Source organism: Phocoena sinus, chromosome 6 (assembly GCF_008692025.1).
Source record: "Phocoena sinus isolate mPhoSin1 chromosome 6, mPhoSin1.pri, whole genome shotgun sequence".
NCBI classification, from domain to species: Eukaryota; Metazoa; Chordata; class Mammalia; order Artiodactyla; family Phocoenidae; genus Phocoena; species Phocoena sinus.
In genome coordinates, this window is record NC_045768.1 from 44,385,188 (window position 1) to 44,408,060 (window position 22,873).

At 36.5% G+C, this 22,873-nt stretch overlaps 1 protein-coding gene across 1 annotated transcript in view; it reads right to left on the reverse strand.

Moving 5' to 3' along the window:
- The window catches only part of PCSK5 (proprotein convertase subtilisin/kexin type 5), a 448,447-nt gene that overhangs the window by 282,397 nt on the left and 143,177 nt on the right, over positions 1 to 22,873 (reverse strand). The window contains 2 exon segments of the mRNA XM_032634783.1: positions 4,912 to 5,084; positions 8,342 to 8,430. Coding sequence (XP_032490674.1) covers positions 4,912 to 5,084; positions 8,342 to 8,430 — 262 coding nt within the window.

Genomic DNA, 22,873 nt, shown 5'->3' on the forward strand with positions numbered 1-22,873 from the left:
GAATGCTATAGGAGAGAAGAATGGGGGGGCTGAGTATAAATACAAAGTTTTCTGGAAGAACATGATCTCTCTTCCAAAGAAAGAAAAACATATATATGGTATTTCTTGAGCACCTATTATGTTCCAGGTACTGTGTCAATTGCTTTATATGCATTATCATCTCACTTAGCACTCGTAACATCTTTGTAAGTAAATACTATTATTGCCCTACTATAGATGAGGAAATGGAAGCGGAGAGGTAATTTGATCTAAATCAGGTCAGAGAGCAGTAAATGACAAATCCTAGACTCAACTCTAGACTAAGTCGCAAGCCCATGTATATTAAACACATAAAAACCCTCTCATGCTGATCTTAACACATTTAAATGAGTCACCGCTGCTTTTCCATAATTAGATGTGCAATGCTAGAAGTCAGAATAATTTGTTCTTTTTAAGAGTTACTTCTTTTGCTACTGCCTTAACTCTAAAAGTATATGGTCTGTTTTAAAACTAAAGTCCTTGTTTTCCCAGATTAAAACCTTGAGAGATCCTCAATGGAAAGTTGAATAAATTATGGGATATCCATACTCCAAAAATTTTGAAAGAGTAAAATGAATGAGTCCTATCCTATGGATTGCCCCAGAAGGATATGCATGATACACTGTTAGGTGAAAACAGCAACATACGAAGACATATGATCCCCATTTGGTATACGAACGTGCACAGGAGTATGGGAAGATGTAGTCCATACTCCTAGCAATGGTTATCTAGTTGGACAGGAAAATCTATTTTAATTTCATCATTATAGTAATGATCTACTGTAACAGGCATGGATTACTTTTATAATTAGTGATGAGTATAGAATAAGTTTTTAAAAATTATTTATTTCTGAATATAATCTTTCTATATATCTGAATAACTTTTTCAGATCATCTTGTTTCTAATATTAGCTCTTTTTTCCTTCCACCAACGTACCACATTTGTATTCGTTTTATATATTAGACTTCCAGTTAAGATTTCCATTGAATGAAAGATTCACTAGCAATAATAAATCTGAAAATCATTGGTCCATATCACCTGATTTAATGATAGCTACTGAATATAGGACATTCTCTCTCTATATATACTCATGAGGCTATGTGTACTACTAACATAAATAGATTCATTTTAATGAGAAATTTCAGATTGCTCTTTATTATGTTAAGAGTCATACACATACAGTTGAAAATTAAATATGAAGTAAGCATGAGTGACTTAACTTGAATAACCATTGTACTGATGACACAGAGAGAAAGAATAGCGATGTGCAGCCCAAGGTTTTGGTAATGAAATCACCAGATTACTGGTGATTAAAGGAAAATTCTACCCAACAACTTAGTTTCAAAGCATTCTAACGTAGCTGAAAATTGACAGAGCTAGAAAAGTCTGAAGCAAACCTAACTATAGTTAGAAAGCGAATACAGAACAAGTGCAGAAGTTTTCCCTCCAGTCTCTTTCAGAATAACCAGGAGACGGCTTAGCTCAGACTTCTGATTAAAACCCTAACCCCAGTCCCACAAAGGTGGAAGAATCATAATTATTTATATTCCAGCTGCAATGTTACGTTAATCAACTGCATGCATTCCACTGCTTCAAATCTGGGCTGAATTTTTTTTTTTTTTTTTTTTTTTTTTTTTTTTTTTTTTTTTTGGGTACGCGGGCCTCTCACTGCTGCGGCCTTTCCCGCTGCGGAGTACAGGCCCCGGACGCGCAGGCCCAGCGGCCATGGCTCACGGGCCCAGCCACTCTGCGGCATGTGGGATCCTCCCGGACCGGGGCACGAACCCGCGTCCCCCGCATCGGCAGGCGGACTCTCAACCACTGCGCCACCAGGGAAGCCCTGGGCTGAATTTATAACAACCCTATGGTTAGCATAATTTGCAGTAAATTAAATTAAATTCAACAAACATTCACTGAGTTCTCACTAGAATTCAATGTACTTTATGGGTTTTGCAAAGCCCATAAAGGTGCATAGAGTACAAGCTCTGCTCTTCAAGAACTTACTAGTTAGTGAAGAAGATACATGCAAAACTAACTCTGACAGAGAGCACGATATGATAAAGACTATACATACCAGGAAGAATACAAAGTATAGGGAAAATAAGGTAGGGATCACATACACTAAATTCTAGCTTGGGCAGTGAGAAGGTTTCTGGGAAGAGGTAGCAGTTTAACTGAAGTTTGATGGTCAAATAGGATTTGTCTGTACAGTAGTAGGTCACGGGAGAGAGTCAAAGACCACATACTGTAGAGAAAGCAGTATGTGCCAATGGGTAGTAAGAGTGGAGTATGCTTCACAGACACAGAAAACAAACCTATGGCTACCAAAGGGGAAAGGGAGGAGGTAGGGATAAACTAGGAGTAGAGGATTAACAGATACAAACTACTATACAGAAAACAGATAAGCAACAGGATTTACTGCATAGCACAGGGGGCTATATCCAATATCTTGTAATAACCTATGATAGAAAATCTGAAAAATATATACCTAGCTGGATCACTTTACTGTACACCTGAAGCTAACACAATATTGTAAATCAACGATACTTCAATTAAAAAAAAAAAAAGAGTGGAGTACGCTTACATTCCTAAAAAGAAAAAAGAGATGAGGAAACAAAAAGAGGTTAGGCCCAGATCAACAATGGCCAAACATGAACATGATTAAAATGTATGTTTTAGACTCACAGATATAGAGAACAAGCTAGTGGTTACCAGTCAGGAGAGGGAAGGGGGAGGGGCAATATAGGGGTAGGGATTAAGAGGGACAAACTTAGTTATAAAATAAGTTACAAGGATATATTGTACAACACAGGGAATATAGCCAATATTTTGTAATAACTATAAATGATTAAAAACTGTGAATCACTATATTCTATACCTGTAATTTATATAATATTATATATTAACTATACTTCAATAAAAACTTTTTTAAAATAAATTTTAAAAATGTATGCTTTAAACCATCCAATGGTGCATTCACGAGTAAGAAAGAGAAAGGAGTTGCTTCTGGTGGAGTATCACAACTGTATAGCCCTTATTTTTTAATTTAATTTAAATAAGACAGGATTTCTCAAGATCTGTAATTTGAAACAGATATTTTATTACATTAGATTATACGGTCAATTTGGGGGAGAGGAGTGGTCAGTGAATTTTTTTAGTGAAATCAAGGAAAATGATGATGAATTAAGCTGCCTGGTTAGGGAATGTGGGAACAGAAAAATAATATTGTCCTGGGACAGAGGTGAAGCTAGGGAAGGGACTACACAAGGGAGATGCCCAGAAGGGCACTGTTGGATGACCTATCAACACCAATTGGAGGGTTTCAATACCTCCAATTCTCAGTCTCACAGTTTCAAGATTTTATATCTCCAAATCCAAAATTAACATATTGATGAATATTAATGATGTTAATATTCATATTAATAAATATTTCTTTTCAACAAATCTAAGCATCCAAATATACCTCTGTTCTAATCAGAGGAAACTCTCTAGCCCTTAGCTTATTTGCAGGACAGATACAACACACAATCCTGTCTACTGACTCAGCCTAGAGCTCCATGCATTCCTCTAGACGGGAGGATTGGAAACTCACTGTTTCAGAGGTGGCTTCATATGAAAATCATCACCAATCAACACAGTTTGAGCTGAGGTGCTTTTAAAACATACAAATATACAAATAGTTCATGCAGCTCTATGTCAAAAAAACAAACAACCCAATCAAAAAATGGATAGAAGATCTAAATAGACTTTTTTTTTTTTTTTTTTGCGGTACGCAGGCCTCTTGCCACCGTGGCCTCTCCCGCTGTGGAGCACAGGCTCCGGACGCACAGGCTCAGCAGCCATGGCCCACGGGCCCAGCCGCTCCGCGGCATGTGGGATCCTCCCAGACCGGGGCACGAACCTGTGTCCGCCGCATCGGCAGGCGGACCCCCAACCACTGCGCCACCAGGGAAGCCCTAGACATTTTTCCAAAGAAGACATACAGATAGCCAAAAAAGCCCATGAAAAAATGCTAAACATCACTAATTATCAGAGAAATGCAAATCAAAACTACAACAAAGTATCACCTCACACCAGTCAGAATGGCCACTATTAAAAAGTCTACAAATAATAAATGCTGGAGAGGGTGTGGAGAAAAGGGAACCCTTCTACACTGTTGGTGGGAATGTAAGTTGGTGCAGCCACTATGGAAAACAATATGGAGGTTCCTCAGAAAACTAAAAATAGTTAACATATGATCCAGCAATCCCACTCCTGGGCATATATCCAGAGAAAAACATAATCCGAAAGGATACATGCACCCCAATGTTCATTGCAGCACTATTCACAATAGCCAAGACGTAGAAGCAACCTAAATGTCCACCAACAAAGGAATGGATAAAAAAGATGTGGTATATACATATATACAGTGGAATACTACTCAGCCATCAAAAAGAATGAAATGCCATTTTCAGCAACATGGATAGACCTAGAGATTATCATAGTAAGTGAAGTAAGTCAGACAGAGAAAGACAAATATCATATGATATCACTCATATGTGGAATCTAATTTTTTAAAAAATGAAACAAATGAACTTATTTACAAAACAGAAACAGACTTACAGATACTGAAAACAAACTTCTGGTTACCAAAGGGGAAATGTGGGTGGGAGGGATAAATCAGGAGCTTGGGATAAACATACTCACTACTATATACAAGATAGATAACCAACAAGGACCTACTGTATAGCATAGGGAACTCTACTCAATATTCTGGGATAACCTATATGAGAAAAGAATCTAAAAAAGAATGAATGTATGTGTATGTATAACTTAATCACTTTGCTGTACACCTGAAACTAACACAACATTGTGAATCAACTATACTCCAGTAAAAAAAAAAAAAACACCTACCATTCTAACACCGTTTTCAAAGGCTTGCCGGGTGAGTGGAGCTGGTCCATCCACAGTCTTGCCATCATCATCTGGGCCCCAGCTCGCACTGTAAATGTGCACATGCTGAGGATTGAAGCTAACTGATTTTGCTTCAACCATATCCGTGACATCTCCGTCCAGCATTCGAACTCCTGTAAGACAGAAAGGGGAAGTAACTCTATCAGAAGCTTCGCCCAAACAGACCAAGATATATTTCAATTGTAGCATTTTATTTTTTAAGGAAAGAATAACCTTTAAATCAACACTGAGTCAGCATATGTTCCTCAGAAAAGGATAGTGCAAGACTCTTCTGAAGCTTTCTTGCGGGGAAAGGAAGTTACATTCCATGTAGAAGAGCAAAACTTCTTTAAAAACGTTTTTAGCCATTGTTCTCTTTTTCTAAGTTTCCACATTCTTTCCCTTCTCTTTATCTGTCTTAAGGGATATGTTTGTCTCTTGACAAAGGGAGCCTCAAGCAATCCATCTTCCCTAAACTTCTCTTCATTAGGTACCTTGTGCTCATAATTGGTATAAAACATTCTAACCTCAGCAGTCTTAGAAATTTGGAAAGCCGCCAAGTTAGAGTGGTCCAATTTCCTCCATATTTAATATTATTTCCTAATCTGAAATACTGATGTGAACTTAATGTATTACTTCTTTGCCAAGTTATTATAAGTCAAATGAGAATGCCCTCTGTGTATGTTACACATCAAATAATTCTCAAAGGGTTTTGGCAATGTTTAGTCATTAATCTTCATGTAAGTATTCCCACCAGACAGATAGGAATTTATTATTAACCTTAATTTGCAAAAATAGACACTAAGATACTAAAAAAAAATTGTCAAATAAAAAGCTTTCTTTTTATTTTACAGACACGCAATAACAACAAAACACCTAATAAGTAAACATATCTTTCTTTAAGCTGAAGCTAAATACCATCACTGAGATGTTGTATTATTTTAACATTATGTCCTTATAGACCAAATTTCCTCCTTAGGAAAACGTTATCTAGTAGGATTTCAACTTTCTTTGGTTACCAATAAATGAGGATTAAATAATAAAACCCTAAATCAGGCAGCTTTAGAGGTTATGTGGTTTGAGGTGGGAATTCTGGTGGAATATAAAAATATTCTTGAAGGAACCATATCTTCTTTGTAATTTTAAAAAAATGTTTAACTTTTAACTATAAAATAACAAACACAGAAAAACAGAAAAAATGACAATGAACCCGGATACAGCCAGGACTCAACAACTGTTAACATTTTCTTCATCTAAAAATATAAATATTAGGCTAAACCATTTTAAATTACATGACAGATATGACACTCTATCCTTTAATATTTTTTCCAACAAAAGGGGGAAACAAACACCCACTCTACCTTAAATTTCCCCAAAGCATCCCTAAAGATGTTGCATTTGGCTGCTGTATCTCTTGACTATCTTTTCTTCTAGACTTGTGTATTTTTAAAGGAGATGTATAGAAACAGGTGATGTGGAGAACAAAGGTTTTGAACAAGTCCATTTAAAAATTATGGAATGTAAAGCATACTTAGAAAGCTTTTCAGCAGTTTATTTTGTGGGAGGAAAATACCCAGCAGGACGCTCTGCACATACTGGGTCCTCAGCAGCCATTTGAATATTCAAAACTCATCTGCATGGTTTTTACCAAATAAAGACGAAATATTTCATATTCTTACTTCTATTTAAAAGCATAAAATGGAACTATTTTACCACTACAAGGAGGCCTGAAATAATCGAATCAGTATGTCTAAACACAGGAGTGTCTACACAGCACCTGAATTCAGTTTCTACACCATGAAATTTATGTGACGTCCATGAAAACATGCTTGATAAAATCATATCTAGAGCATAATATTAATTTTCTGACCAACAATTGATAAGAATTTTATTTTCTCAAGTTTAAAAATGGAAGGTTACTTTTTCTTCATTTAACTAACTGCAAGCCTTCATGCCTTGGGTCTAGGGGTTAAATTTATAATTTAGAACGCTTTTGCTTTTAGGATGAAAGAACATTTGTCAGGCATTGCCATTCATTCATTTTTTAGAGGCCTTGTTTAGCTAGGTCAGCAGTTTATCTGTGAACTTCACAAGTTCATCCCTTCACTCCCTCAAGGTCAGAAGTGCTGGGTTGGTACTGAGTAGTAATGATAGGGACCTGGATGTGTGTCTGTGTATGTGAGTGCGTGTGTGCTGGACAGCAAGTAGGGTTGACTGGACAGCCACTGTAGTCATCCAACTATCCTGAGGAGAGCAGGGGCCTCCAGCACCCTCACTATTCTTCAGAGGATGTCTGTCTCCTTTCCATAACACCTCCATGAACTTTGCCCTTGATACAGAGCAGATGCTCTCAAGAGTACTGCTAATTACTGGTTAATCAGCTGCCATACTCTAGGAATCCTGGTGAAATGAAAGAAAGAAAGAGGTCAGATTTACTGATGGAATGACACAGAAGACAGTCTCAGAAAACCTTTTCTTAGCACCGTCATTATATACCCCAATTATTTCATGTTATTAGACATCTACATTAACCTTAGAAAGGACTATCATTTCTATTTTTTAGATCCAACTCTGTTTACCATTTGGAAACAAATAGTATATTGGAAACAAGGATGTCAGCCTGGTTCGAGGAGCTTCATCTTATGAAACCCTTCAGGAGATGCTTAGAGGAACACCTTCAAAGCCAGTAGGATCTATACCATCTCTTACAATGTTTTCTTCCCATTTGTGCGTGGCTGTCTCACCAGGCTATACTAAAAAAGATGATTACAAATGGGAAAGTAAGTTTGTTTTATTAATATCTGAATTTACACTGCTTTGGTTGGTCCTTGTAGTAAGTATATGTATATTTGAGCTTGTGTATGTGTGTGTGTGTGTGTATATATATATATATATATATATATAGCTGCAATTATTAATGGTAATAGTATTACTATACTCTGGGACTACAAAAGGAGATTTTACTATTTATCTTTTAATTGCAATTAAAAGGAACTTTTTGTAAAGCCTATGGGGGAAAAAATATATTTTCTGCTTTGACAGAATTTCAAAATGCTTCTTTCCATAGAGATATTATGGCCTGGTGTTTATATCCTTAGTTCTTTCTGACCCAGGTACCAATTGTACAAGTTGGTATAGATGCTAATGACTCCATCTTCGTTACTGGACAACCTTTTCTCATTCCTATTTAAAGAAAGAAATGTCCGTGTTTGCAACGCTTTAGGGGGGCCACTTAATAACGCAGGTTAACACAGTCATTTTGCTGTCAGCAGTAGCTGAACTCCATTATGCAGACATATGCCTGCCTTTACTTCAGAAAAGGGTTCTGAAAACCAGTTAGGGTGAGAGCTCTTGGCTTGTTTCTACATCCACTCGTGTCTGTTTCCCGTACCTCCGATCCTGGCGTTGAAAGCAATGCCAACTGTGCAGTGAGAGTTGTTTGCTGCGGCGGCCACTTCTCCAGCACAGCGGGTCCCGTGCCTGCAGGGAGAACACACACACTTTCTAAAGGAAGACACCTCATTCTCCCAAACTCAACACATCCTCGACGCCATCAGACTTCAAAGTGGTGAAGAATGTAGCAAGCTGTAGGTGTTTCTGGAACTTCTTACCCAAGTAGCACTAAGTCTGTCCATGGCAAACTTTTACACTTACACTTAATTACATTCTGTTTTGGATTACATTCTTGTATGCTTATTTTTGATATCTTGCTTTCCCAACCAGAAAATCTCCTTGAAGGCTAAAATCAAGTTGTATGTTCCTTTGTATTCTCTGAACTTTCGATGTCCAATATGGTAAACACCAGCCACATATGGCTAATAGGTACTTGAAATATGGCTAGTGTGACCACATCTTAATTTTTAATTTTAATTAAATTTAAAAACTAGTACTCAGTTCATTTATTAGAAAATTTAAGAATGTGGGTATGAGAAACTACTTTTTAAACAGGAAATTAAAATATACATCAAGGATCTCATCTAATGAGATCTCATCTCATGAAGAAAATTCATCATCTAAGATGGGATTGCTGTAAATACACACTGGATTTCAAAGATCTTATGTGAAAAGACAACATAAAATAATGCATTAGTAGTTATTTTATATCAATTACATGTTGATATATTGTACTTAATAAAATATATTATCAAAACCTATTTACCTGTTTGTGTTCACCTTTTTACTGCTTTTTTAAGATGTGGTGGCCAGAAAAGCACAAAATTTTTCTGAAAGATATTCCCTGTTATTTCTCACCACAATAACTTAGTTCTTTAATCAGAAAAATCATTTAGCCGAAAGGACTTCTAAGATCTTATCCAAGGATGGCAAAGAAGCGTCAAGTGCAAAGGACAATCTGTTTAGAAATGGTGGCCTAATACCTGAGAACAATTCTAAGGCATGGCTAAGCCCAGAGAAAGAACGCGAGGACTGATGACTAATGCTTGCCCTGGATGCGGGAGGGGGATGTGACAACCACTGTGGTGTATTTCTATGCTAATGAAGTCAATGCTCACCTCCCTTCCCACATTTTTAGAGATGAGGGCACTTAAGGAGGCCCTGAGAAGTAAAGAGATCTGTCAAAAATAGCCCAACAGTGACTAAAACTCAGGACCCCAAATTCTGTTCTGGTACTTTTTATTCTACAGCATATTCTACACACTCATCATGGGATATGACTACTGTCTATGCAACTATAAACAAGTAGCTGCTTACAACTGAGAGGTACACACCAGTTCACACACAAGAGATATCGCCTGCTTTTTCCACTTAGTAATACCATGCATCTCTTTTTATGTAAAGATTAATCTATATATCATTTAAATGGTTACTATTATTCTATATAATCTTTTATATTTATATAGAAATGGCCTATACCTATATACATATACCTATATATGTGTGTGTGTGTGTATATATATATATATATACACACACACACACATCATAATCTTTATTTCTGGAAATTTACCCATTTTTTCACTAGTATTAATGAGGCCACAAAGAACAGTTTTGTATATACAAAATTTTATATACCTTGGGACAAATTTCTAGAAGTGGAATTACTGGATCAAAGAGTACAGAATATACTGTCACACTGTCAACAGAAGATAAAAGTAGTATAACCGAACCTCATAAAAACTGCAAGACTGATAAATAGTACTACAAAACACCAAATTTTAATTAGTGACAAAGAAAGACAGGCCATGAGCCAAGTTGAATGACAATATGAAGAACGGAGAAAATATCTGGACGAACCCCTGTGTACGTAACCCCTAAGTATGAGTTTTCAATCTTTTTCATCCTACCAAGCAGACTTGAAAAATATCATCTCATTGTTGCTTCCCTCTTTATCCCTTCTGATTACATTTGATGTTGTACATCTTTTCAAATATTTATTAGCTATTTCTATTTCTTGCTTTCTGAATAATCCCTTCATGCTTTTTGCCCATATCACTTATTGCCTTTCCATCATACCTGTTGCAAATATATTTCCAAATGCTTTATTTGGAACATAACAATCTTATTTATGGCAGTTTTAGGTTGTCACACATAGTTATTAATTTTGAAGTACTCATAATTATCTTGCCCTCTGATATTTGGTTATACGCTTTAATCATCAGAAAAAATGATCTCTTTTTTAAAAAAAATATTTTTGTAAGCCCCAAGCTAACTACTAATTTTTAAATTAGTAGTTATTTAATTTATTTAAATTAATAATTTAAATTTATTATTTAATTTAATTTTTGATGTACTCATAATTATCTTGCCCTCTGATATTTGGTTATACACTTTAATCATCAGAAAAAATGATCTCTTTTTTAAAAAAATATTTTTGTAAGCCCCAAGCTAAACTACTAATTTTCCTCTGAGCATAGTAATTATTTACTATGAATCTTCATTAGCCTCTTACTGCATATTACTTCATGGTGTAGGTTATTTTTATTCAAATGTCAAATTCCCTTTATGAGTCTACTGTTTTATACTTCATTGGCTCTATATTAATTAATTGCAAGTTCTACAGGATCATAAGGACCTAGGCTTTTAACGTGGCTCTGGTTTATTCTTTGGCCCATGGGTTATTTAGACGTATGATTTAAAATTTTTCAAACGTATGTAGGTGCTATGTTTTTTATATCGATCAATAACTTGATTACCTTATGATAGAAGAATATAATTTTTATGAAGCAATCATTTGAATTTTGTGAGCTCATAAAATGGCGAAGCATATGATCAACTTTTATAAATGTTCCATGTGCTTGAAAGGATGTGTATTCTCCAGTTGTTCCATATAAGTCCATTATGTCAAGCTTGTTCATTATATTGTGGATTTGTTAATGTTCTTTGCAGTTCTATCAATTTTATTGTGTTTAGAAAGGAATTATCAAGTCTTTCTAGTGAAACAAACTGTTTATGAATATGTAGTAACACTGTGGTTCTTGCAATAAAAATTAAAGATATCTGGTTAATATTTAAATTATAAACCACTTGATCCTTTTAGTTTCAAATATTCTGTGTCCATATTAGTATGCCTCATAAGTAGACTATAATTATGTTTTTTTGAAGCTAGGCTATCTTTGTCTTTGACTCAAGAGTCAGTCCATTTACAGTGTCTATGTATTCGTATATTCATATTCATTTCTGTATTTTTTACCCTGTACTAGTTTGAATGTTATATTCTATTATTTAATGGTTAACCTAGATATTTGATAATAGATAGCTAAGATCACAAACACTAAAGTTATTAATAGTCCTTTTCACCTTTTCCCAAACAATGCAGACTTTAGAATGTTTTAACTGATTATCCACCCCTTGACGTGATCCCCCCATAATTATAGTTATACATTGGATTTTTTAACTCTAGAAATCACCCACTACTGTTCTACTTTAAACAATCAATGTTTGTTTAGATTTACATTCTTTGCTCTGTTTACTTTTGTAGCTCTTATTTCCTTCTGGGATCACTGATTTCTTTCTGAAGAACATTCTATAAATGTACCCATCGGAGAGGCTTTCGGTAGCCTCAGAAAATGACTTTATTTTACCGTTGTTCTTAAAAACTAATTTCACTGGATATAGAATCCTAGACTAACAGCACTTAAAAGATGCCGTTCCACCAATTTTTAGCTTCCATTGTTTCTGGTGAGAAATCAGCCATCTGGCAATCTAGTTCTCTCCGGATGCTTTTCAGATGGTTGTCTTTTCTATTCTGCAGGTTCATGAAGATGTTATATGTATGTATTTTTAACATTCTTCTTGGAATTCCTAAACCTGTCGTTAGTTAATATTTAAATCTTCAGAAGTCTTAGCTAGTACCTTTGTAAGCTAGTACCTTGATGCACTGCCTCTTACATCATTCTATGGTTCCTCCTATCAGAATCCCCGTTAAGCATACATTAGACCTTTTCACACTGTCTTGATCTTCAATCTCACCTTCAGGCTTCCCCTATCCTTCTCGCTCTCTTGGCTGTGTTCTGTGTAACCTGCTCAGTCCTATACTTCACTTATCCTGTCTTCGGCCATGACCAACCTGCTATTTGGTCCATTCACTGCATTCTTCTTTTCAGTTATTTATACGTTTTACTTTTTAAAGCTCTTTTGTCAAGTCCACCCAGTTAATCTGGATAGTCAATTTTTCTTAAAAATGCTTTTCAATATTTATTTCTTGATGCATAGGAATTATATATAATAATTCTAAATAGGTGAATCTAATTCTGCTATTCGTTTTTTCTATCGGCTTGTTTTCATGCTGATGTTTCCCCCATGTAGTTGGTGAATTGTCAAATTAGGAGATCATGTTGTTTAGGCTTTTATCTTTGTGAATTCCTTGAGGATGGTATGGAAAACTCACTGTTTTAAAGAAGACTTAAATTCACTTCTAACACATATTTTGGGCTACACCAACCAGGACCTGTTCCACCAAATTAAAAATGGGGGCCATACAAGTAATATGGATTATAGGTGCAAATTCCACAAGAGAATTTAGTTATTCTCCAAGGTAGTTATTTATTTATCGTCCTGCCCTATCTATCACCCAGGGAGAGAAAGTCAAATACATCCTCTGTCTCTCTGTGTAGGTTTTCTTTTTCTATCGTTATTGCACTGAAGATAGTATCTCAGGGGATCCGTTTTATGCAGAAAGCTTCTCTCACCCTTCTGACCAAGGCCTTGTCTCCTGCCATCTCTGGACTTTAAAACTCCATCTCCAGTCTGGCTGGGATTGGTTGCTCACCCTGGGAAATGCCTAGTGTCCACCTGTTGCCCACATAGTTGATAAATTTGCACTTTCTCAGACAAATACTCTGGTAACCCATTAGCTCAACCATGCGCTGAAAAGTTCTTTAATATTTTCCCATGAGTTTTAGATATACTGTGGTAGGAGAGATTGAATTGAATATCTGTTCTACCATATTACTAAAAAACAGAAGTAACATGGTTCTGTATTTCTAAAATGCAGTAAAGCCTTGCACATAGTATGTGCATCATTCATGTACAGTGAACGTTTGTAAGTGAAGAACAGAGTGACTATTTTGTTTATAAAAACAATTCTTGTAAGATTTCTGTACAGGGCTCTACGTCATAATATATGGGCTATTTTGGGGAGACAGAGAAGTTATCTGTACTGTTGACACTTATATTTTAATATTGTTTAAATCATATATTGCGGAATACTGTACCTGAGGGTCCAAACTGCCAACTACATGTAAAACAGCCCACTCTTCAGATGACAATGACCCATTGCTCCAAGTAAAGTACTAGTCATCTTTTTTATTTTTTATATCCTAGTTGGCCTCTGTCTTGACATGGATTTTAAATAGATCCTAGAACAATGGCTATCATCATGACTTATTCAAGTACGTGAACGTGATTCAATTTCTTCCTTCTCCCAAAGAACAAAGGGTGCTTAGCAAAAGGTTATACTCATGATGTCTCAATAAATATGAAAGTCACAAAACAGACAAAAGTCTGTTTTTCAGTTGTATTTTTCTTCAGAGATGACAGATTATGAGCATGTAAAGTATTTTCAGCATAAGAAGAAACTTTTAGTAGATTTTAGTCCAGAAAACAATATACTCATTAGATTATGTTCTGACCCACACGCACCTAAATGCAAACTTTACTAGCCATGTCGCATGTAATGTCCCTTGGAAATGAGCCACCTGTTTAGCTTTCTTGCATATGTTCACAATGTTACTAAGACACATATTTTCTGAGACTTCTAGAAGATAACCCAATTATGTAAATTATAAGGATATATAAACCAGTGACTTAAATTGGACCATCAACTAAAATAAAGCACATGTAGACAAACTAGGAGTTAAAAATGCATCACTTCTTTGAATCTCTTAAGGGCATTGCTGCCATGGGCCCCTAGTAAGTGTAAAACGTTGTATTTATATAATCTTTACTTGAATAAACCATTTGACTTAAAGAGCATTTTGATTTAACATCATGCCTGTCTTTGTCCGATGCCTTTTTCTTACTCAGAAAAAAAAAATTTTTTTTTGTCATCTGCTACAATTACCCAACAAGAAACCACTGCAATTACAGTCTCAACAAGTTTTACCTTGGCTAGCTGATTGAAAAGATGTGAAAATGAGATCAGAGAATGCCTGTTAACTCATTTCTATAATATTGTGAACACATACAAGTTAGGCGAAGTTCATCTAGAGTATAAATTTGTGGGGTCTATTAAATCTTGCTAGGTAGTAAAACACCGCCTTTACTCCTTCGTTTGCTTTCTCCCAGGTCCTCTAGTCACACTGCTTTGTGAACTTCTTTTATTTCGGATGAGTTAGTGGGATGGAAATATTAACTCATTTGAGATTTACATGGATCTGAAAACAAGACGTGAATGAGCTCAGCGATGAACCAGAGACATCAGGACACATGCAAGAGGTCTCCACAGTTAGTTATCACGACATTGCTTGAAAGTTCAAACCTATACTTGTACGGAATCAAGCAATGGCAAGTTGGAGAAAGACTACTTTCATTTCATTTCTTTCCGGAACAAACATCTTCAGCTGTTTGTGGATTCTGGCTCCCCCTCTCACTGTTTCTACTCCCCTCTTGACATCTGATGTGCCCATTCTCCTTGGCATGTTTTGATTCTGTTTGAACCTGAGTGAAAACCTTCCATCTGAGTCTACTTCAAAAGCCCCCTTAGAAGGGGAGAGGGGAGCAAGCCATAGGGATGTGTTTGAGGTGTTCTCCAATATATCACTCAGAGCGGCTGTTTCTGACTGCTTGTGTTGTTCTTGATAATATTACCACTTTATATCACACTCTCCACTTCTCAAAGTATTTTAACCTCATCCGATTCTCACTTCAACCCTGTGATGTAAGCAAAACAGACATTACTTCTCTTATTTTACAAAGTGAGAAAATTTAGTCAGTAAGACAGTGATTGGAAGGTATAAACTGTGACAGGGCAGAGACTAGATCTGGGTCTCCTGGGTCCTTTTCTAAAGCCTTTTCACTCTTCCAGCAAGACTCACAAGGACCCACATTCCTAAGTCTTTGAATGATTGCCAAGATTTCCTGACTTCTTCGCCTGCTACCCTACTTATTTTGTGAGGCAGAGGCAACTTTATTTCCTCATTACTACTGATGACAGCATATTTGACAATATCTTTTATAGAATCCCCACGATCATTTATTCAACTTGAGTTATAAGGAGGAAGTGCTGGGATTCTTAAAAAACTTAAGAAGAATGGAAAATAGCTGAAAACGGATTTTTCACCCTGTCTTCAGCAAAAAGCTTAAGAAATATATTTTTTAAAAACGGTAAATTAAAAATGTTAAGAAGAAAAAAAATCACAGTCCACTTTTTGTGAGATAATTAAGACAATAGCTTCTGATGTGACTACAATTACACATAGTCCCTGAGGCTTCAATAATATTAATTTTTTTTATTATACTGGCAAGAAACTCAAAATATACTAGGAAAACTCATTCAAAATAACTACTATGGACTGAATGTTTCTGTCTGCCCCACCCCTAATTAATTCACATGTTGCAACCCTAATCCCAATGTGATTATATTTGGAGATGAGGCCTTGGGGAGGTAATTAAGTGATGAGAGTGGTACCATCATGATGGGATGAGTGCCCTTATTAGAAGAGATACAAGAGAGCTTGCTTCCCTTCTCTCTCTTTGCCATGTAAGAAGGCAGCCATCTACAAGCCGAAAACCAAATCTGCCAATACCTTGATATTAGACTTCCCAGCCTCCAGAACTGTGAAAAATGAATATTTGTTGTTTAAGCCACCCAGTCTATAGTATTCTGTTAGAGTAATCTGAACTAAGACAATGACAAACAGATACATAAAATAAGATTATAGTCACAGACCTTTTGATAGCCTAATATTGAAAGAATTTTAAACATGAACTTAAACTGTGACAGTTTCTATACTGTCAATAGTATACACATTGTGAATACACATTGTGAATCCTCTTTTTGGCCCTCAGGAGTAATACATACAATATTTAAAGAAATTAATAAAAGTCAGCATTCATCAACTGCTCCAAAGTCTAACAGATACACTGCAGACAAGGAAAGAAAATGAAAAAATATATTATAGTATTAGAGTATTAGGTAGTAATAGAATACTACTAAGAATTAGCATCAGGTAATATCATATGTAAATGACTAGTAAGTATTAAAAAAAAGCTGAAGAATATTTCTTTTGGAGGGTTAGAAGTATTGTTAGTTTGACACACACATACATATACCCACACACACGAGTGCATGTAAAAACTGGTGAACTCTGAATAAGGTGTGTAAATTGCATTATTGTCAATTTCCTAGTTTTGATATTTTACTATAATTACATATGTTGTTACCACTGGGAGAATTTAGGTGAAGGATATGGGGGACCTCTACTATTTCTGAAACTCTCTGTGAGTTTATGATTATTTTTTTTTTAAGTTTAAAAATTATTGTAGGTTTGAAGAATTTGTAGTTATTTATAATATTGGTTGTAATTCAAAAAGAATATTTCAGTCAGAACACAAAATATTGACAATAAAATAAATCTCAAGTGGTCAAACTGCCTTAGAAGTGTTTTCTTACCTCTGCCGTTTTCCCTCTTCCTTAACCTCCCCAGGCTAGTAAAACGACTTATTCACCATTAAATGAATTCATTGTTAACTATGCTAGCCCATGTTTAAAGGAAAGAATAAATAGCTTGATTTATCAGAAAACCTAGTTCTATACCTCACTTCTATTGCTTTCCCAAATATAATGTTGCATGGAATGATGAAGTGCAGTAAAACCCACAGCAGGTTAACATATACACACTAATATACATAAAAGAGATAACCAACAAAGACCTATTGTATAGCAAAGGGAACTATACTCAATATTTTGTAATAACCTATAAACGAAAAGAATCTGAAGAAGGGGTAAGGGAGACAATTTCTCAGGCCTCCACTGTGGTGGAAAATGAGATCAGGCTGTTCCCAAAGCTCTAACTACATGGAATAAAAACTAGTATGTAGGGCTTCCCTGGTGGCGCAGTGGTTGAGAGTCCGCCTGCCATTGCAGGGAACAGGGGTTCATGCCCCGGTCAGGGGAGATCCCACATGCCGTGGAGTGGCTGGGCCCATCAGCCATGGCCGCTGAGCCTGCGCGTCCGGAGCCTGTGCTCCGCAACGGGAGAGGCCACAGCAGTGAGAGGCCCGCGTACAGCAAAACAAAAACAAAAACAAAAAACCTAGTATGTATATATATATATCTGAGTCACTTTGCTGTACACCTGAAACTAACATAACATTGTAAATCAACTATACTTCAATTAAAAAAAAAAGCTCACGGCAGGCATTTATGTACACGTGTTATGTATACAGTCCTGACCAAGACAGTAACCAGCTTTTTATCAGCCTACCTCTCTTCCTACCCTTGTCTTACGGATCAACAACGTCACGGCACTAGGGTATGAGAGATCCCTTTGATAAAATATATTAATCATGATGATGAAATGAGGCCCTTTTTCTTGGCTTCCTGGTTAATACTCTAAATTTACCCCACTATGCTTTTTGGTTCCTCTTTTTGCTTTAATGATTAGTTTTCTACGTGTTACTTGAGCTTATTTCTATGAATTCAGATCGCCCATGCCTGTCTATATCCCCTAGTGATTCCATGATGCTATTCCTTCCCCACTGGGTCTATTAAGAGCCCCACCACCCTGCTCTTCCAACTCCCTAACCTCTTATCAGAGTGTTCTGTTCAGTCTTTGAAACTTAGACCTACTGGTTTTTACTCCATGTAGTCAGAGCTATGGGAACAGTTTGATCTCATATTCCACCCCCAATGTAAGCCTGAGAAATTGTCTCCTTTATCTCTTGACTATGAATATTCAGAAATTAGTCATTCCTGCTGATTCTTCTTAGGTGTGTTTTTAATGAGCTGGGAGTCAAGTGTTTTCAAAGTTCATTAAATGTGGATCCGGAGGGTCCGACTCTTCCCTGGAACTGGAGGGACAACACGATGCCCACCTTTTCCACTGGACATCTGTCTGCTTTGTTAGGATAATTACTACCTACAATTCCAGAACATAGAAATATGACACTTTCTGTACTGGCACAAAAACAGAAATATAGATCAATGGAACAGGATAGAAAGCCCAGAGATAAACCCACGCATGTATGGTCACCTTATCTTTGATAAAGGAGGCAAGAAGACACAATGGAGAAAAGACAGCCCCATCAATAAGTGGTGCTGGGAAAAACTGGAGAGCTACATATAAAAGAATGAAATTAGAACACTTCCCAACACCATACACATAAATAAACTCTAAATGGATTTAAGACCTAAATGCAAGGCCAGACACTATAAAACTCTTACAGGAAAACATAGGCAGAACACTCTAGGACATAAATCACAGCAAGATCTTTTTTGACCCACCTCCTAGAATAATGGAAATAAAATCAAAAACAAATGGGACCTAATGAAACTTAAAAGCTTTTGCACAGCAAAGGAAACCATAAACAGATGAAAAGACAAACCTCAGAATGGGAGAAAATATTTGCAAACAAAGCAACTGACAAAGGATTCATCTCCAAAATATACAAGCAGCTCATGCAGCTCAATATCAAAAAAAACCCAAACAACCCAATCCAAAAATGGGCAGAAGACCTAAATAGACATTTCTCCAAAGAAGATATACAGACTGCCAACAAACACATGAAAGAATGCTCAACATCATTAATCATTAGGGAAATGCAGATCAAAACTACAATGAGGTAACACCTCGTACCAGTCAGAATAGCCATCATCAAAAAAATCTACAAACAATATATGATGGAGAGGGTGTGGAGAAAAGGGAACACTCTTGCACTGTTGGTGGGAATGTAAATTGATACAGCCACTATGGAGAACAGTATGGAGGTGCCTTAAAAAACTAAAACTAGAACTACCATACGACCCAGCAATCCCACTACTGGGCATATACCCTGAGAAAACCATCATTCAAAAAGAGTCATGTACCGCAATGTTCACTGCAGCTCTTTTTACAATAGCCAGGACGTGGAAGCAACCTAAGTGTCCATCAACACATGAATGGATAAAGAAGATGTGGCACATATATACAATGGAATATTACTCAGCCATAAAAAGAAACAAAATTGAGTTATTTGTAGAGAGGTGGATGGACCTAGAGCCTGTCATACAGAGTGAAGTGAGTCAGAAAGAGAAAAACAAATACCATATGCCAATGCACATATATGGAATCTAAACAAACGGTACTGATGAACCTAGTGGCAGGGCAGGAATAAAGATGCAGATGTAGAGAATGGACTTGAGGACACGGGGAGGGGGAAGGGTAAGCTGGGATTGAGAGAGTAGCACTGACATATATACACCACCAAAAGTAAAATAGATAGCTAGTGGGAAGCAGCCGCATAGCACAGGGAGATCAGCTCAGTGCTTTGTGACCACCTAGAGGGGTGGGATAGGGAGGGTGGGAGGGAGACGCAAGAGGGAGGGGATATGGGGATATATATACATATAGCTGATTCACTTTGTTGTACAGCAGAAACTAACACAACGTTGTAAAGCAATCATACTCCAATAAAGATATTGTTTTAAAAAAGAAATACAACCCTTTCTTTTTAAGCAAGCAATGAACTCTGTCAGGAATGCTGTTATTTTTTTGAAAATTATTAAAGTACTTACCAAGAAATATTTTAGTTATCAATATTAATCCCTTCCAGCCCTTCTTTCCTCCCTCCCTCCATCCATCCCTCCTTACTTTCTCAAGTCCATCCTACGTCCTAGGCATCTTCTAAGCAAGGGGCATACAGAGTTGAATTATCCAAAGTTGTGGTGTTCACAGTCTTGGTGGGGAAGATTCTGAGTCAAGGCTAACAAAAACTTTCTTCCTTACCTATAGAAAAACCACTTTGATTTTAACTTTCTAGCTCTGTTTCCCTTGGTATCTGAAAAAGGCGGAATGTCAGCTACCAAGCAACATTGCTTATGGTAAAAAAAATGAAAGTTGGTTGGTGAGTGACCATGAACAGGGAGGTCTGTGGCCAGAACGATAAACACATGGTGAGGAGCCTTGGTTTTGGGCTTCTGAGAGTGGACCCTGGAAACTGAGTGTGCCCTTCCTTGTGAGGCCCTGGAAGCTCTATTCACAGGCATTTGCAAGAAATATTGTTCCTAGGTGCATGGGGTATCTAGAGCAAAGGGACTCTTACACCTTTCTTTCTAGCACACCTGAGGTGTCACCTGGGTGTCACCTGGGTCACGGTGGGAGACAGGGGAAGAGTAGAAAGTAGTCCTGGAACTGGTGAGCATTCTTCCTAAAGAAATACAGCTGCTATTGCCTTACTAGTACATTATATTTCTATCCATCTAATTACCACTTGTGGCCTAATGAGTTCTATGAGTTCAACTGACCAACTGAACCTAAGATCACTGACAGGGGTGCTGTAAGATTTATGCAAATAATTACCAAGTATTGAGGTACACACTAATCAAGGTTTATGTACAAAGTGTTACAGGAATTTCTGCTCTAAGAGTTCTGGCTTGGGGTTGGTGTGTACGAAAATGCTTGGTATGCAGCCTAAACAACTTTCTCCTCCTTACATCTGAGCTGATTTTTCCTGTAATTTCTCATCCTCATAATTAAAAGAAAATTTCATAATTAGAACTCATGAAAGCATGAAATATGCGGTATATACTGAATGTGTATACCAAGAGACCAGGAAAAGATCTATAAAGATAATGAAAGAAATAATGACCTGTATCAAATTATAATTTTGATTTTTGTGGTCTATTTCTTTCCATACATATTTCTCTTCTCCAAATGTATACTGAAAACCACCTCATAGAAATAATTCTAAAGTAGCAAAAACAAGAGACCAGGATGCTCGAATGTACCCTACGTAGACAATCAATGTTTCAATTTTACCTGTGCTCCTGTACATAGGTAAATTCTCATTTTATGAATATTATAATGATCTAGTTAAGTGTATGTAATGAGACTACTCCCATGTTCTGGTCCATAATTAATTAATTTTTCTGAGTCATTCATTCAGCAAATATTTATTGAGTACCTAACACATCCTGAGGAATGTATTAGTCACTAAGGATTTAAAGAGTGAGAAAAATAGACATGATATAATGTATTTTCAATGAATTCCGTTGGCCTGGAAATCCTGAATAATAAGCAGTAATTCACAAGCCTTTGTTCACTTGGCAATAAACTAGTTAAAGCCCTGCTTCTATTTGCTTTTGCCAAAATATTCATGTAAAGATACCATTCAGTACCTATACACCATGAAATGGCCTAAAAATATCTGTTTTTCTCAAAATCTGTTAACAATTGACTGATGGAGAACAGTGATCTTATAACTGTTTGACTTCACTTTGCTTGAGACTGCTCCCATATCATAAATGAACTGTCAAAACACTTCTAAAGACTTGAGGTGTACTTTGCAGGGAATAATGATCTAAAATAGGTGACTATTACCTAATCCTATATGTCTGCAATACAGTAGGTAAACTGTGGCTCCAGGGTCTGAGAAGTTGGGTGGCGCTTGGTCCCAGCGTCCCTTTGCACTCCGAGAAAGAAGTCCTAAAGTATAGATAAGTAACTTGCACACCTTATATTCACTGGGCTATCATCATTTCAGCTCAGCTCCACCAAGCAATGGCCAGGCTTTCCATTTCTTGATAGCTATTTCTGGGTCTCTCTGCGGAGTTCATCAGAGCCACTTCCTCACACGCTGGAAGGTTCTCAACATTATGGAAGTATGAAACCAACAATTAAGGAATGCCTTCCTCCAAAACATATAATTTGCCGTAATCCCTAATTATCAACTCAGCATTTTAACACAGAAATCCTATTTCATTTGGAAGTAACATAAGGGATGGATCTTTATTATGACGGTATTTGCATGAGTTTATGAGCAGGGGTTGGCAAACATTTTCTGTAATAGGCCAAACAGTAAATATCTCAGGCTTTGTAGGGCCACATACAGTCTCTGTCACATATTCCTCTTTTTAAAAAAACCTTTTGAAAACGTAAATACGGTTCTTAGCTAGAGAGTCACTGGGCAGATTTACCTATATTGTACAGTTTGCTAATCTCTGTTTTCTAGGCATGAAGGGTAAATACAGTCATAACCATTTATGTCTTTTGGGGAACCAAAAAACACATGCTTCTACCTTTTCTACCTCCACTTCCTATGATTTGATATTAATACTGAATATTTTTTAATGTAAATTCATCATCCCAACAATTATTATGTATCATTCATATCCACTGGTATCATTTCCATTTGAAAGAATGCTTAATACAATTTGCAGTTTACACATCAAATCAATGAAGGTAATAAGGTTCACTTATTTATTATTTGCCAGATAATCTCACCTAGCTTCTCACATTTAATTTAATTTGATGTCTCCAATAATCTT